General features: G+C 36.7%; 1 protein-coding gene across 2 annotated transcripts in view; it reads left to right on the top strand.

The window, feature by feature from the left end:
- LOC132283978 (regulator of telomere elongation helicase 1 homolog) overlaps positions 1–16,872 on the top strand; it is a 46,665-nt gene that overhangs the window by 27,074 nt on the left and 2,719 nt on the right. For both annotated transcript variants that reach the window (XM_059786037.1, XM_059786038.1), the window contains exons 15-22: positions 1,246–1,332; positions 4,018–4,077; positions 4,223–4,338; positions 5,403–5,460; positions 5,537–5,642; positions 6,659–6,729; positions 6,847–7,461; positions 16,241–16,386. In XM_059786037.1, coding sequence (XP_059642020.1) covers positions 1,246–1,332; positions 4,018–4,077; positions 4,223–4,338; positions 5,403–5,460; positions 5,537–5,642; positions 6,659–6,729; positions 6,847–7,461; positions 16,241–16,386 — 1,259 coding nt within the window. The remainder of the gene's footprint in view (positions 1–1,245; positions 1,333–4,017; positions 4,078–4,222; positions 4,339–5,402; positions 5,461–5,536; positions 5,643–6,658; positions 6,730–6,846; positions 7,462–16,240; positions 16,387–16,872) is intronic.

A 16,872-nucleotide genomic window follows, 5' to 3' on the forward strand; every position in this document is an offset into this window, starting at 1 on the left:
TCTTAAGTCTAAACGGACCGCGTCGAAGAAAGCTTTCCAATGGTACCAATTTCAGTTTCAGATTCTTCTCCTAACTCTAGATATCCTTGTTTAAGTGAGAAGGTGTTAGATTTGGTTTGAACCGGGATAGGGTTCATTTGGGATTTCTCTTCCTTTGACCTTGGGACCTCGTGTGAGGTTATCAAAGGAGGTTTTTGGACATTTTTGATCTCATTTAACTTGTTGTAAGTTAAATTCGCTCCACTTAGGGAAAAATGACCATTTTACCGTTGGTCCTTCTCTTGTAGGATTTTGATACCCTTGTCTCCTTTTTGTTTCCGTTGAGTCTCGGGACTCCTCGGGAAGTCACTCTTGTGTTACATCTCCAGAGACTTGTTTATGTTTAGCTTCCGCATTTTGGATCCGTTTTGGGTCATCATAGGACACACTGGGTTTGTAAAATCTACGGTTGTCACAGTGATAAAGAAGAAAAAAAGAGAAGAAAGCGTATGAGAGAAAAAGAGAGAGAGATGGGGAAAGAGAGAAAGAATACTTTCATCCTTCCACCACATTCTATTTATAATAACAAGTTTTAGAAATTACACATAAGCCCCAACATTATAGAAGTAATAACAAATAAGCCCCTGACAACAATTAGTTCCTAATCCTTACTTAAATCTTAATTCTTTATGATTTTGCCTCCAGTGCTCCATCCCGAGATTGATGGATCTGCCTAGAGTACAAGAACCCCCAAACTCTCATATTATTGGTAACATGTCATTTAGATAGTCTTCCCCTCCCAGCACCCTGCGTAGGCGGGATATATGTTGGGTAATGCACTTAGTATGCCATTTACATTGGTTGTGGCTAGTAGTTCAACTGTTTCGGTCTTTGGTATTTCTTCTTCAATTCCTGGAATCCAATTACGCCAGAATCCATCCGGTTGATGCTGCTTTATTCATTAGTTAAAGAAAAAACCTCCTGTGAGTATATAAGATGTCACTGATATATTGATGGAGCCAAAATAACATATATATATATTTTTTGGTAAGTATAGCCAAAATAAATACTGATGTTCATTATAAAGAAAAATAGGTAGCTGATTGCTGAAGATCATAGTTGACTAATTTTTTCTTTTATTTTGTGCTATCTATTTTATGAATCCTGTTTTGATGCTTCACAGCTCCCAAAATTGCTGGGAAGCATTATATTGACCTTTCAAAAGTTCCATTTGTTGACAATGGCTAATCTCTATTGGTATATTAGGTAAGTGAAGGATTAGATTTTCCTGACCATGCTGGAAGAGCTGTGGTGATCACCGGTTTGCCGTTTGCAACAAGGACTGATCCAAAGGTTTGATTGTCTTGTTGCCTATTTTTCCTTGAGATTTTGTCAGTCTGTGTGAATTTGCAATATATGGAAGTCCTTAAATTATTTTTAGCTTTATTATGTGAACTTACTTTGGCAGTTACTTCATTGTATAAAGCATTTTATTTTCTGTATCTGTGACATGTTACAGTGGGAAACTACACCTTCTGTCCCAAAAAAAATGTCCATCGTTCCTTTTTGGGCTGTCCCAAAATAAATGTCCACTTTCCTTTTTCAAACAATATATTTTACATCTTTCCATATATGTCCTTGGAGTTTAAAATTTCAAACTTGAATTTTCAAAACTTAAAGGGCAAGTTAGTAACTTTGCAGGGGGACAATACATGGCCTGCATGTCCCCTTAAAAATATCTACTCCCCAAAACGGACATTCTTTTTGGGACTGAGGGAGTATATCTTTCTGAGTAGCTATACCTGAAGTTAGTATTTGTCACTATCTTTAGTTTAATGTTTGATAATTTACGAACTGTGTTTCTGAACCTGAGCTTGTTTAACCAGTCCTAGTTGGGAAAGTGGTTTTGGGGACATGCAGAGGAGTGGAAATACACTGTAGGAGAGGAAGTACGGTAATGACAAGTGGAATTGGCACTAGAAAGAGGCTTGGATCTCCCGGGGCTGGCTCAATTACTAGGCAATTAAGATGGTCGCCTAAGGCCCCATATAGATGAGGTTCATTGGAACGGCTCCACACAAATAAGATTAAGTAGTATCTCTCACAACTTCCATTGTAGATTTCCTTTTTTAAATAAAAGACACTCCCTCCAATTCTTTAACGTGGGCCATAAAAATTAAGCACACACACTCCAATTCTTAGGTTGTATTGAACTACATAAAAATCTAATTGGCTTCTACTTTAACCACTACTACTTTTCCACACTTTTCTTATTATTTTAAAATATTTTCACTTGCTATTATCTTTTCTTCTTTTTCTAGGCCTTTTTATTGGTTTTTGAGTAAAATTTTCTATAGTATAGACTTTAATATTATTTTTATTGAAATATTAAATAAAAAAAAAACTTCCTTTAAAGTTCTTGCCTTGGGCCTCAATTTCTATTTTTATTGAAATATTAAATAAATAAAAAAACTTCCTTTAAAGTTCTTGCTTTGGCTTCAATTTCTATCGAGTTGACCTGGGATCTCCATGGGGTGGAATTGTGGCTGCATTTTGGAAGGATGGAAACACTCTAAAGCATTGGGATTGTGATGGGGAATGTTATGTCAATTTCTGGTGTGAATACTCTTTTGATGAGGGTCCCTTGAAATAAACCTTGTTGAGCATTTCCAAACCAACAGCCTATAAGAAGGCTATAATTTGTTCAGAGGGTTGGATGGTCGAGGAGGATATCAGCTTTATCAGGGTGCTGTAGGTCTGGGAGATGGAGGATATTATTGTTCTTTGGATTACTATACCCCCAGCATATTGAGTAGGGATAAGAGAGTACCATGAGGTGGGAGGCCTTTAAAGCTGGTAGGTGTTAGGTCTGGTCTAATTGAAAGGGCATTGAGTGGATGAATCATCCATGATTGCTTGTTTGGGGCAGAAATACTACTCCCAGGATTGCTTGTTTGTAATGGACAGCTGCATTAGGAAAGATCAATATTATTGACGGTTCAAAAGCTGTCAAATCTTGGTTGGTGCTTCATGTGCAAAAGGATGGTGAGTAGGTGAGCCACTTTCTGATTTACTATAAATTGCTTCAGATCTATGGGACCTTATCCATCTCATTGGAGAGCATTGAGTTATTCGTAGCATAGTCAATGATCGGATAGTTGGAGAGAGTGTAGTGACTAGGAGAGTCGGAGCAGTTTGGCAGGTAGCTCCTCTGTTTTTGGAGGACTATTGGTGGGAGGGGAATAAGTATTCCTTTGATGGAGCAAAGTTGCCCATATGGAGAGTGAAGCATCAGAGGTTAAGCTCTTTGGATTACAGGACAATTTTCAGTTTTGATATATTCTTTTGATAAATTTATGGGTTATATGTGAATATAATTATTATATAGCTTGATACATGTCCTGTGTACTTAGGTTGCAGTAATGACACTCTACTAATACGCATCAACTTATCATGTAAAAAACAAGGTTCCTGTCTTTTTTTACTTGCTCTGTCTGAGGTTATAATATATAATTGTCGAACATAATACTGAATTCTTTGATGTTTGGAAAATGCCTTTTGTGCTAGAGCAAGATTTTCTCAACGAGGACTTAATTTGAGTTGTTAACCTTTCAATACTTAATTGTACACTGATAATACATTCATGCAGTTTTTTTTGAGAATCAAGGAAGTCATTTAATTATTGTTGTGACTGAATTCTATAATACCGTGTTTCTTGCACCCAATATGATAATGAGTTCAGTCATTTAGAACAATGAGTTCAACAGTGTATAAATATATTAATTTTACTCCCTCACTGTGAAATGACTAGTACTATTTAATTAGAACTATATATGTTATCATGATAGCTATTAGATTTCATTTAGGTGAAAAATGCGACTACCAACTTTGTTACTCTGGGAAGAACACAGACGCAGATATGGCTATTTAGATCCTTCTTGTCCTGACATATTTTGCCTTGAAATTCCTGATTTTAATTAAAATTTTTATATTTCTGTTCCTTAATTAATTTTATATGTTATGAATGATGTATGACAGGTTCGTCTGAAACGTGAATACATGGATCAACACATACAGTCACAACAGATGGGATGCAAGGTAGTGTTCATGCCACCAGAGGAGAGACTGTACCTTTTTTTTTTTTTGATAAATAAGAGGAGAGACTGAACTTCAGTGTTCCTTGATCTATTTCCTCATAGTTTACGAGTTTTCTACTAATTTAAACTAGACGTTAGAGATGCAGGTTCTGACTGGAGAAGAGTGGTATAGTCAACAAGCATCACGGGCTGTGAATCAAGCTGTTGGTCGTGTCATTCGTCATCTCCATGATTATGGAGCAATTATATTCTGCGATGAAAGGTATTTTTGTTTACGATTAGTATATTGCTGGGAGTCTCACCAAAATGTTGGCATGTTATGATGGCCATAGTAAAGAAAAGTTTATTACATTTAGAAATAGCTATTTATTGTGTGTCTGCTGACTTCTATGTAGAACATAATCTTTTTTTTCTTTTCTTTTTTTTTTTTTCTTTTTTTTTTTTTTTTGTTGCTCCTTTTTGTTTTTTCTTGTCGATCTCTATCATAACTAGTTAGATTGGAAGCAATGATAAATAATCAATCCTTCTTAGCATATGTTTAACATTGCTCATTTGAGCAATTAACTTTATCACCTTTTACCTTTTTGTCAGCCGTTACCCAGCAACTTGGATATCATGAACTTGCCTAAACTTCAATGAATAGTTCTAATACTGGCATTTTTGAAGTTAAACTGAGGTACAATTTTGGAATCTTGGAGCAGTCAAAATTCACATTTTGGTCTAATCTTCCGTTAACTTCATGTGAATAATTCTATCAGTGGTGTTCTTGAAGTTCAGCCAAGGTGTAACTTTCAAAGATTGTTGGAGTCAAAATTCATGTTCTGTTTACAGGCTTCCATAGTTTGTGAATTCTCGTGAACTGATTTCGCTCAACTTAAATTAAATAAAGTTGGATATATATATATTTTTTTTCCAAATAATTACAAATGCAGAGAATCTATGCCACATGTGTAGCTTCAACGGTTTCCAATGAAAGCACCAGATCTTGAAGTTGTGAGGCCTCTTAAAATTTAATCCATTTTTTATATTTATTTTTAATACGAGGAAGAAAAAAGAAAACAATTTCTTTGTTAAGATGTTCAACCATTTAAATGAATTACTTTTGTCTGATGACAATTCCATTTCTTGCTAGTTATTCTGTATCTTATCACTTCTCTTGTTGAACATAAACACATAAGAAACATTAGTCGTGCACTTGTTGCCGTCATTGCAGTGTACTTTATAATATCTTCCGCTCCTCCGACCTGCATAATTATTGATGATATATTCAACGGTGTTATGCTTTATATATCTAGTTTTTTGATTCACCTTCTGTGTCATGGACAGGTTTGAGCATCCAAACCGTCAGTCCCAAATATCGCTTTGGATACGGCCTCATATCAAGGTCCATATTTTTGGGGGTTTAAGTTTGCCTTTTTGGTTTATAAAGCTCCTGTACTCACACATTGTTGTCCATGCAGTGTTACTCCAAATTTGGGGATGTAGTTTTCACATTGACCCGTTTTTTTCGAGATGAAGGAATTCGTGGTCCTACGAAGCTGGAATTAGTAGGAGCTGAAGATCAGGGTTAAGTATCTTTTAGCTGAAGGATAATTTCAATAACATGATTTTCTTAATTCAGTTTTTCTGTTAACTCGAGCCTTGTTTATTGGCATTTACCTGGGAGTTTATAAGGAGGACCTAGGGACTTTTGTCTCAGTAATGGGTAATTTTGTAGATCAATACATGACTTTTTTCCATGAAAATTAATTATCTAAGTTTTGGTAAAGATACATCTAATTGTACATTCCTTTTAATTATGTGGTGCTACGGTATGTTTATGACAATAGCACCCTCTTCTCCCTATAAAATAATTCTGGTTTGATGATAGATGGAATTTATTTCGGAGCTAGTCTCTGCGCTATAAATGTCAATAGGTTGATGGTTCAGTTTTAACTGGTATTTTCTTTTCCTGATTGCCTTTTAGTTGCTGTAAATTGAGAGTCAAGTGATCTTTTTGAAACCTGGTTTTTTTTTTTTTGTCCCTAGTCAATATGGCAATTGGTGACCATTCTAGGCATCAAAATCACACGGCTTGATATAAAAAAGTACACATTGATAGAGTGTTGCCAACCTTCAGCTGCCTTAGAGTTGAGAGTTCTTTAGGAGATTCATGCAAGATTATATACCTAACAGATCTTGACTTGAGGTTAATTTTTAAAAATCAGTAAATATGGCTATCTCCTTAGCTCCATTCCAATAAATGAGAATTACAGTGAACTAATAAGGGAAAATGACTCCAATATTGTGTTACATTTTCAATTCATTATAGATTTTTCCTTGTATTATTGGGGGATCCAGAGACTAAATAGCTTCCTCACAATTGTTTTCTTGTGATTTTGAAACAATTTTAATTTATTACCTTAATAATATCTCCCTCTGTGTCTGTATGTGTTTGTGTGGTATACCATAGGCTATTTTTTGACTCATTTTGGTACCCATCTACCGAAGTCTATGCTCACGCCTTTTCCGTTTCACAGATATATATATCTGTTCAATAAAATAGACAGTGTATGCTGCAGCTGATTATTTATGCCGTGCAGGAAATGTGAATAGGTTGAGAAGTGCCCAGCCTCTGGAGAAACTTCACCTGGAAAAATTTCTTGCCCCTCTGGTAATTATCTGATCCCCCCAACCCAAGACATGCTCATACTTCATTTTATAAATATACCCTACAACTTTTAATTGTGTAAATTGTTTCCTCTATCTTAATGTTGGATTCTATATGCAGACCACACCAGTGGATCCGAATCGCTCAGATAAGCTATCTTCTGCATATGTGGTTAAACAAGGCAACATTTCTGGGCAATTGGGAAATATTCTTCCCGCTAATCGTTCATCTCTGACTTCTTACAAGCAAAATCAGAACTCAACCTTGAGATGTTCAAATGATCTGCTATGCAGTGAGAAAAAAATGTTAATTACCGGCAAGCGAAGTATGCAATATAACAATTGCAAGATAGTTGATTTGACCAGTGATTCTACGTTGGATGAAAAACCAAGTAAAGAACTGATTCTGCCTTGTTGTAAGAAGCCTAAAGGATTAAAAATAGAGCCTGATTTAACACAACAATTTGAAAATTATCATAAGCATCCATCCATTGCCAATAAGGCAATACAAATCTGCCCTTCTCTCGTTACTGATACAGTAAGGCATGAGAAATCGCGGGTCTCTGATAATAGTACCTTGCAGAATGCTCAAATTGCTTCAGCAGAGCTGCTTGACTATGAGATGAATGTACACAAGAAGACTACCGAGTCTCTCAGTCAGAAAAACAAGGGTATCCAATCTAGTTCTGTTCCTTCTGGCGATGAAGAAAGAAGAGGATCTGCTTTTCTGATCCAGGTGAAGTGCCCTGTTTATTTTGTTTGTCAACAGTGAGAATTTAACTTCTTGTCATTCCCACCACTCTTTTTATATTTCCTACCGTCAATTGTTTTCGGAACAACCTAGTTTCGGACACTATATGTGCAAGTGTCAAAATATATTATTATTGCAACTAATAACTATGCAACAATGTTACTGATATGATTTTAGGTATCTGGAAAGTCTGGGTGTCCTACATGGTAATCTTGAACAGTGTTGTTAAAGGCGTGCCTAGGTGTGCGCATAGGCTCGAGACGCAGGCAGGGACGGACCTATAGTGCCCCCCCAACTCCCATTTTTTTTTTTATTATTTTTTTTTATAGCATTAATAGTAGTAATTTTCCTTTTTTTGCCCCCAAATTAGAAAAAATCCCTACTATTGCCCCTCCCTCAATTTCCTAGGTCCGTCCATGGGCGTAGGTCTAGTGCCTGTTGTCATCTCAAGCACACTGATGTTTACTAGGCGCGCTCCTCGGTTGCGCCTCGTCCTATTTGTCTACGCGCTCATCATTGTTTTTTTTTTTTTATAATGATTATTCTATTCTTAAGCCAAAAAGGGTACTTTTGGCAACTTAATAAACAAATAAGAAAGTCTAAGAGTCAAATTGTTTTTTCTTCTTCTTCTCTCTCCTCCTCTACTTCTTTATCCTCTCTTCTCATCTTTGTTTACTTCTCTCTCTCCGTCTAGTTCTTCTCTCTCTGTCATTTTTTTTTTTTGGGTTATATTTTTTCTTCTTTAACACTTTCTCTCTCTTCATCTACTTCTTTTGTCTCTGTGTCTTTTATTATTATTATTATTATTATTATTATTATTATTATTTTTTGTTAATAGATTTATTTCTTTTTGTGCTATGTTTTGCCTTTTCAAGAAAACAAATGTGTGCTCCGTTTTATTGTTCTTAAATGCTAATATAGTTGATGGATTTACTTTTTTATATTTGATATTAACTTTTAGAATATTGATACGTGCCTTATGAGATATGAAATGCTTTTATGGTAGTTTAAAATTTCAATTTTGCGCCTCACTTTACTCGGGCGTGCGCCTCTCGCCTAGACTCCAGAGGACCTCTCGCGCTGTGGTGCGCCTTGTGAAGGCAAAATGGAAGCTATTTAATTTCAGGATCTTAACCACATGATTTTTCACTAAATCAAAAACTACTGAAAATGATCTCATACCTTTGGACGATTGATTAATCGTCAAATATGAGAACACTCTGAGAACAACAATGAGTCGGACTTACTCCTCCTTTAGCCTTGAACGCTAGTGAAACTTCACCTCCATGACCCTAGAATAGATTGTATGGATTGTGGGAACCCTCTGTTTATTAGCCTCGCTCTCTCTAGTTTCAGAAGATAGCTTTTTTTTTTTTTTTTTTTTAACGTCTGTTATATTCAATAGAGACTTGAGGGCAATAACGATATCTAACTGATAGAGCTAGAGATGAGGATCAAAAGGGAATCCTTGTCTTAGCTCTAATTGGATAGAGGTTGAGTTATCTCATAACTCTACCCTATCCAATTAATTACAATAATTACCACTATATTATTGTAAGATTTGGAAATTACAACAAGGCCCTATCCTACTAAATAATTACATATAAGCCCTCCACTACCGGATATCCATAAGTAGCCCCAAGGAAAATTTCATACCATCCCACCTAAGGCATACTTCTTATATTTCTTGAGTACCTTATGGTCATTGAATTGAATTCTTTTATAAAAGAATTTTGAAAAGAAATATTTTACTAAGTAAATAAATAAAAAAATAATTTAGTAAACATTTTTCTAAAATGTCCCGGCCAGGTTTCAGCGATCAAACTTATTAAATTGCATCAAGGAGATATTCTAACTCTTATAAAGAGTGGATTATGTGTTGAGCATTTGTATTCCCATAGCTCCAACATTAGCCACCCAAGATACCATGGTATTGACCTTAAAAGATCTCACACATTAATAATTCAAAGTGACCAATATTGAAACATGAGTCCACTAAACCTTTCAAGATTTAGAGCTTAATGTATTTAGTAGATAAGAATCACACCAAAATAATGACAGTAATTTGTATTGTGTGATCTTATGGTGATCCAGTTCAGTGTACTCAAATCACACTAACACACTAACTTAGAGTCAACTACCCCAATGGTCGAGACAAACCATCCTATCTCATAGTGGTTAAGTATGTTACAATCTTATAGATAAAAGTGCCCAACTTTTATTATCGACTGCGAACGATGCCAAGGTGCAAGAAACCGGTAAGCTCAAATCTCCTGTGTAAATCTCATTCTCACACTTGTCACCTATAATGCAACTTGAGGACTATAATGCATTTCATGCAAATATATGAAAAACCCGAGCGCCAATGCATGAATATTTAATTTAATAAATCACATTTATTAACTAAATGTCGAATATTAAAAGTATATAATTGGCTTTTAGGGCACATAATCCCAACACTTTGAGCCTTTAATAACACTGATCTTGAAATAGCATTTTTTTGACACTGGTAAACTCTTGTTAAATGTTGCTCTATCCTCTGATTTTGGAAAATGTGAGAACTAGTAATATAATATATACTTGTTGGTGCTTTACTATTTTTAATTTTTATTCAATCAACATATGTTATTTGATCACAAGTTGTTGGTCTTTCCAAAGTTGAGACAGAGAGCAGGTCAATTATGTGTATCCTGACCACACAGGGTCCTCTATTATGCTTTCTTCATTAAGAAAAGGAAACATCATGAAAACTGAAAGGAGAAACAGCTATTAAAAAAGGTTGATCTGGATCCTCTCCTTTTCCTTCCCCGTCCTTTGTCCATTTCCGCACCTTTCAGCAGCCTTGTTACTTATGTGACAGCGACCTTAGGTTGTTTGTAACATCGTGTGAGACATTGTCTACACATGTTTTTCTATGTTTCTGTTTTGTGATCAAAAACAGGTATTTTTATGTTTTACAATTTCCTTTTTACTTTTCTAGGGTTGGGTAAATTGGGATAGTTGGTCTCCAACACGTAGAAGGGCTTGGATAAATTTTTTTTGAGTCTATAAAGAGGTTTCGGATATTAAGGAGGAGGTTGTTTAGCTATATGTAAGCGGGAAGCGCTCCTTAAAAAAATATGTATTTGGATTTTTTGGGAATGGTCTAAGGAGACATTGTTATTGTTTATAGTCTGAGGAGACACTGTGATTTTTTAACAGAATTTGTGGTGTTTTTGGAGTTTTTTTATTGTTGTGTGATAGATTATGGTAGATTTAGGGTCCTCGACTGTTAATTCTCTTTGCTCAAGTCCTGTGGGTGGTGGTGCCATTTCTTCCACCAACTTATAAGAAAATCCAGGACTTCAAATCACCATAGTGAAGTTGGATGGCTCCAACTATTTGATTTGGGCATAGTCTTCCAAGATGTTCATTGGTGGCAAAGGTAAGATTGGCTATATTACTAGTTCTGAGAAAGAGCTAGCTCAGTCAGACAAAGCATATCCACAGTGGTTTGCAGATAGCGCTATGGTTATATCTTGGCTAGTCAATTCGATGTAGCCAAATATAGCCATTGCTTATATGTTTATGAAGATTGTTAAGCAGATTTGGGATTCAGTTCAACGCACTTCAGAGGTAGAATAATGCACAGATTTTCCAGTTGGGGTGAGATATCACCAGGATATTTCACGGTGACTTGACAGTTTTAGGTTACATCGCCAAGCTTCGTGCTATTTGGGAGGAGATGTCATTATGATTCCTTCCACTCTTGGACGGATCCAGATGATGCAGTTTTATATGCAGGGACTGTGGAGAAGAATTGAGTGTTTCAGTTTCTTGCCAGGTTGAACGACGAGTTTGAGTATGCTTATGTTCATTTATTAGGCATATCTTTATTCCCTACTCTTGAGGATGCACACTCCTATGTCTTGTTAGATGAGAGCTGTCGGACTCATCCATTAGGTGTTACTTTTGTTGATCGTTTCGCTATGGCAGTTCGGGTTCCCAACTTTTCAGGAACTGCACAACCTAGTTAGTTCAGAGTTCTACCACAAGTCCTCCTATACGACGACAACGTGGGTGGTGTGGCCATTGCGGAAAAATTGGTCACATCATATCTTGTTGTTATGCTCTATATGGACGCCCACTGCAACAGAAACAACAGCCTCGATCCTTTGCACATTTTGTTACACAACCACTCTCTTTGTCAACTCGTGACAACTATTCCTCAACATCTTCTGCCACAGTTACCTTGACTCCAGTTAATTTGGACAAGTTCAAACAATTCTTCAACCAAATGGAGGCATCATCTTAGCCAACCTTCACTTCTGCCCACTCAGGTACTATTGCATCTGCACATAGCGTATCTACATCTTTGACACCATGGATCATTGATTCTGGTGCTTCTGACAATATGACTGGTATGTCCTCATTCTTCCAATCTTATAGTATTTGTTGCGGCCATCGCAAGGTACGCCTTGTTGATGGCTCTCCATCTTCCATTGCTAGGAAGGGTCACATATTAGTTACTCCTTCATTAACTTTGTCAGATACACTTCATGTTCCACAGTCGACTACAAATCTTATTTCTGTTAGTAGCGTTACTAAACAATTAAATTACAGTGTAACGTTTTTTCCCTCTCATTGTATTTTTCAGGTTCTGGTGTCGAAATGGACGATTGGCAGTGGGTGTGAAGTGGACGGTTTATACCTGTTGGATGCTCCTTTGTCACCTCAAGCACATTCAGTTTCATTTTCTAATTCTGTTTTATCTAATAAAACCCAGCTTATGCGTTGGCACATGCGTTTATGACATTTCTTTCGGTTATTGAAAACATTTATTTCCTTCCTTATTTTGTAACTTGGCAGTCTTAGATTTATCCTGTGAGATGTGTCACCTGGCTAACCATGTTCGTTCCAATTATCCTGCTAGTAGTAATAAATCTACTTTAACATCTTTTGATCTTGTTGATTCAGAAGTGTGGGGTCCTTACCCAGTTACTTCTAGTCTTGGATTTCGATATTTCGTATTGTTCATTGATGATCATAGTCGTGTTCCGTGGGTTTATCTTATGAAAACAAAAAATGAGGTGTACACTATTTTTAAAGATTTTATAACAATGGTTCAGACTCAATATGGTCATACCATTAAAAAATTCAGATCTGACCATGGTACGGAGTACACTTATGGGGAGGTACAATGGTTATGTACAAAATTTGGGATTGAGCATCAGATGTCTAATGTTAAAACCCCTCAACAGAAGGGCTGTTTTGAGAGAAAGAATCGCCACATCTTGCTCTGCATTGGCATGAATGTTCCCTACTCATTTTGGGGAGATGTAGTTCTTACAGCTGTTTACATCATTAATAGGACTCGTAGGGTTCTTAACTTTGCAGCCCCATTCTCAATCTTAAATCCCAATTCATCTATTTTTTTTATTCCTCCGCGAGTCTTCGAGTGTGTGCTTTGTTCAGTAGTTGGGACAGACTCGTACAAAGCTTGACCTTAAGGCTTTAAAGTGTGTTTTTGGGCTATTCTCACTCTCAAAAAGGTTATAGGTGTTACCATCCTCCCAGTCGTTGGTGTTTTATATTCATGGATGTTTCTTTCTTTGAGCATACACCATTCTATAGTGGTTCAATTGGTTGTCAAATTGAATGGTTCCCATTGAATATAATTGATGATCACCTTCTTGTCTCCAACTCCTTTACCTTTACCCGTTTCGTCTTCTATGATTCCTCCCCGTGATACTCCTCTAGCGGGGGAATTGTTCCTTTTCCACAGGTTTATAGTCGAAGACAACAGGTACAAGCTTCTACGCCCACGATCGACTGCCCTGTTCCTTCGGCACCAGCTCCACCTTCTCAAACTATTGTTTCGCTTGATGATCGTCCCATTGCTCTTTGAAAGGGTAAACATTCTTGTACAGACCCTATTTCTAATCTTGTTTCTGATTGTGCTCTCTCACCCTCCTATTGGAGTTTTCTTGTTTATGTTGCCTCGATTCCTTTTCCTTCTAGTGTTGCAGATGCACTAGCATAACCTTAATGGCGTGATGCTCTAACAAAAGAACTACAAGGACTTGAGAAAAATCGGATTTGGGAAATGGTTCCGCTTCTTATTGGATGAAAGGCTGTGGGTTATCGTTGGGTGTTTAAAGTTAAGCATAATCCAGATGGGTTGCTCATTACAAGGCCCGGTTGGTTGCCAAGGGTTTACGTAGACTTATGGCATAGATTATCAGGAGACTTTTGCCCCTGTTGCCAAGATGAATACCATCCGTGTATTATTTTCCTTTGCTACGATTCGATCTTGGCCTCTATTTCAGTTAGATGTCATGAACGCCTTTCTCAATAGTGATTGGCAGGAGGAGGTGTATATGGTTCCCCCTCTGGGCTTTCGTTCTCCTGCTCATTCTGGTATGGTCTATTGTCTTCATCGTTCCCTATATGGCCTTAAGTAGTCTCCTCGAGCTTGGTCTGATTGCTTTGGCACTGCCATTCTCAAGTTTGGTTTCCATCAGGGTGCAGCTGATCATACCTTGTTCTTACGTCATTTAGGCGGTAAGACAATTACTCTCATTGTGTATGTCGATGATATTGTTGTTACCGGAGATGATACTACCAGAATTGCTGAGGTTAAGAGCTATCTTGGCCGTCAGTTTGAGATTAAGGATCTTGGTCCCCTTCGGTACTTCTTGGGCATTGAGGTGGCTCGCTCTAAGGCTGGCATTTTCATCTCTCAACGCAAATATGTTCTTGACTTGCTTTTTGCTTCTGGTCAGCTTGGCGCTCGTCTTGTTGATACTTTGATTAAGCAAAATTATCGGTTGGTTGATTCCGCCACCAGCGCCCGGGGGGGGGGGGGGGGGGGGGGGTGGTTGTTGGTCAGTATCAATGACTTGTGGGGAAGCTCATCTATTTATCCATGACTCAACTTGACATTGCTTATGCCGTGAGTGTCGTGAGTCAATTCATACACTCTCCTCACCTTGATGCAGCTATTCGGATCCTTCGCAACTTAAAAGGGTGTCTGGGCCATGGTATTTTGTTTGCCAATCATGGTCACTTATGTGTTTAGGCTTGGACAAATGCTGATTATGCAGGATCAATTTTAGATGGGAGGTCAACTTCGGGCTATTGTACCACTATTGGTGGTAACTTGGTTACTTGGCGCAGTAAGAAGTAGGATGTTGTCTTGCGAGCTAGTGCAGAGGCAGAGTATAGGGTTATGACTCTTGGGGTATGTGAGTTGCTATGGCTGAAAACCTTGATGACAAACTTGTGTCTTCCAGTGTCACTTCCATTCTTACTTTATTGCGACAACAAGTTTGCCATTAGCATAGTAGCAAATCCCGTTCAGCATGACAGGACTAAGCATATAGAGGTGAACCGTCAGTACATTCGAGAGAAGATCATCTTTGGTCGAATTTGCACTTCATTTGTCACAAGCTCTTAGCAGCTTGAAGACATTCTTACAAAGGGTGTCAGTGTCCAAGTTGGGGCGTTTCAGATATCCATGCACCAACTTGAGGGGGAGTGTTAGCAGATATGATAGCCGCGTTTTATGGAATGACTTACCGTATTAGTAGAGATTTGATTATGCTATAGAATATGCCATAATAGAATATTCTGTGATTTGATTTAATTTCCTTTCTTGTAATACGAGCATATGCTCTTTTTATCTATAAATACTAGGGTTGTGAATGAGTGATTTATCTCATTCAAGCTTTTATACAATTCTCTCATTTTTCTTCTTTTTTTATTTCTTCTACAACGCGGGACAAAAAGAGGAACATGAGAGGATCTATGTCCAAAAAATGTGTATGAAACTTCAGAATAATGTAAAAGGAATCTTATAAAATATGTATAATGACAAATAAGATGTCTTAAGAAAATGTCTGAACATAAAATGTAGGAACATATTAAATGGAAAATGTATGGGGAACATTAAAGAACATCTGGGAAATGTTTGACAGCTGAAGCTTTCAAATGTTTTCTTGATACTCTTTATGGATTCCCCAAATCTAGAAGTTCCTATAAACTATAAAGTGCTTTCAAAATGTTTTGTGCTTTTGTGAGAAACTTACAAAAACCTAAGACGAATATGAAGGGAAAATGTTAGGCACGTACAGTATCAGCAATGGAATCAGTTAAAAGATGTTCCCGTGTATTGATATGAAACATGGGATGGAACCAATGTGGAAAGGATGATTTTCAATATCAAAATATTAAGAAAAGAAAAATATTCGGGTTTGTTGGATAATTACATATTAGAGCAGCAAGTGAGGCTTGGGCTTTGACCTATATTAGGCTCATTCAATAAGCTTAATGGGCCATGCTAAAGCCCCATTTTCAAGCTTACCTAATAAACACGCACCATGCTTAGCTTGTTTGGCTCATGAACAGATGACAAAATGGCTCGTGTCATTTTTAAGCTGGAAGTTTATTTTTAAGTTTTGAAGTTGGTACTATTTATATAGATGACTTGTCAAAATATATATATGGAATAATATTAACCGGTGGTGAAGAAGTTTGAGCAATACCTTATATGTGATGTCAGGCTATTCCTTTTTCCTACGCATGTTCTCTTCAAGTTTTGCCTTTTCATTTTTTATTAATATTTATAAATTTGAACTCAAGTGTCTGTAACTGGGAGCAGGTTTCTTGTACCTTTCCATTGAAGTTGTAAGAACTATTACTGCTATGTTGTATAGTTTCGTTATTTTGCGTTTCAAATAGCAAATTAGATTAAGGATATTTGTTAAAGTTTTAACACTTACAGGTTCAAGGGAAGCTTACTGATGCTGAATATAAAGAATTTGTGGGTTTTATGAAGGCGCTTAGGTCTAAGGCAATGAAGATAGGTCATGTTTTACAATCCATTGCCAGACTATTCTCTTCTCCAGATAGGCTCTATCTTTTTCAAAGGTATATAGTGCTATCTATAGTTCTATAATCTAAAATATTAGTGACCATTCTTGCTGCAGGGTAATCAGTATTCTTTGTTCATGAGTTGTTCATATTCATTAGTTGAGTTCCTCAGAAATTAAGGGTAACATAAATTCAACTGCTGCACTCTGTGGTTGCAGCACCTCAATTATTATGCTATGCTGCTTTCTCTGTGATTGGAGTCTTTTAGTCATTACACCATTTAGTATTTATGCAAGTTCAGTTTTTCCATATTATTGTTTATAATTAATATGTTCAGTAGAAAGTTGAAGCAATTTTGAAGTAATTAATACTGATACTGTTACATTACATGATGGATACTTCAGCGTAAATACACAACGCATTCTGCATCTTTTATTTGTTCCACTATGTTAAGTTATCTTAATTTTTGCTGGATTTAATAATACTTTCTTTTTTTTTTTTCTTTTTTTTCCCCCTTCTTAGAAGCATGTTGTTTCTGGATTC

The sequence above is a fragment of the Cornus florida genome, unplaced genomic scaffold (assembly GCF_030987335.1).
Source record: "Cornus florida cultivar Cherokee Brave unplaced genomic scaffold, ASM3098733v1 CherokeeBrave_3.0.0_Hap2_Chr11, whole genome shotgun sequence".
NCBI lineage: Eukaryota > Viridiplantae > Streptophyta > Magnoliopsida > Cornales > Cornaceae > Cornus > Cornus florida.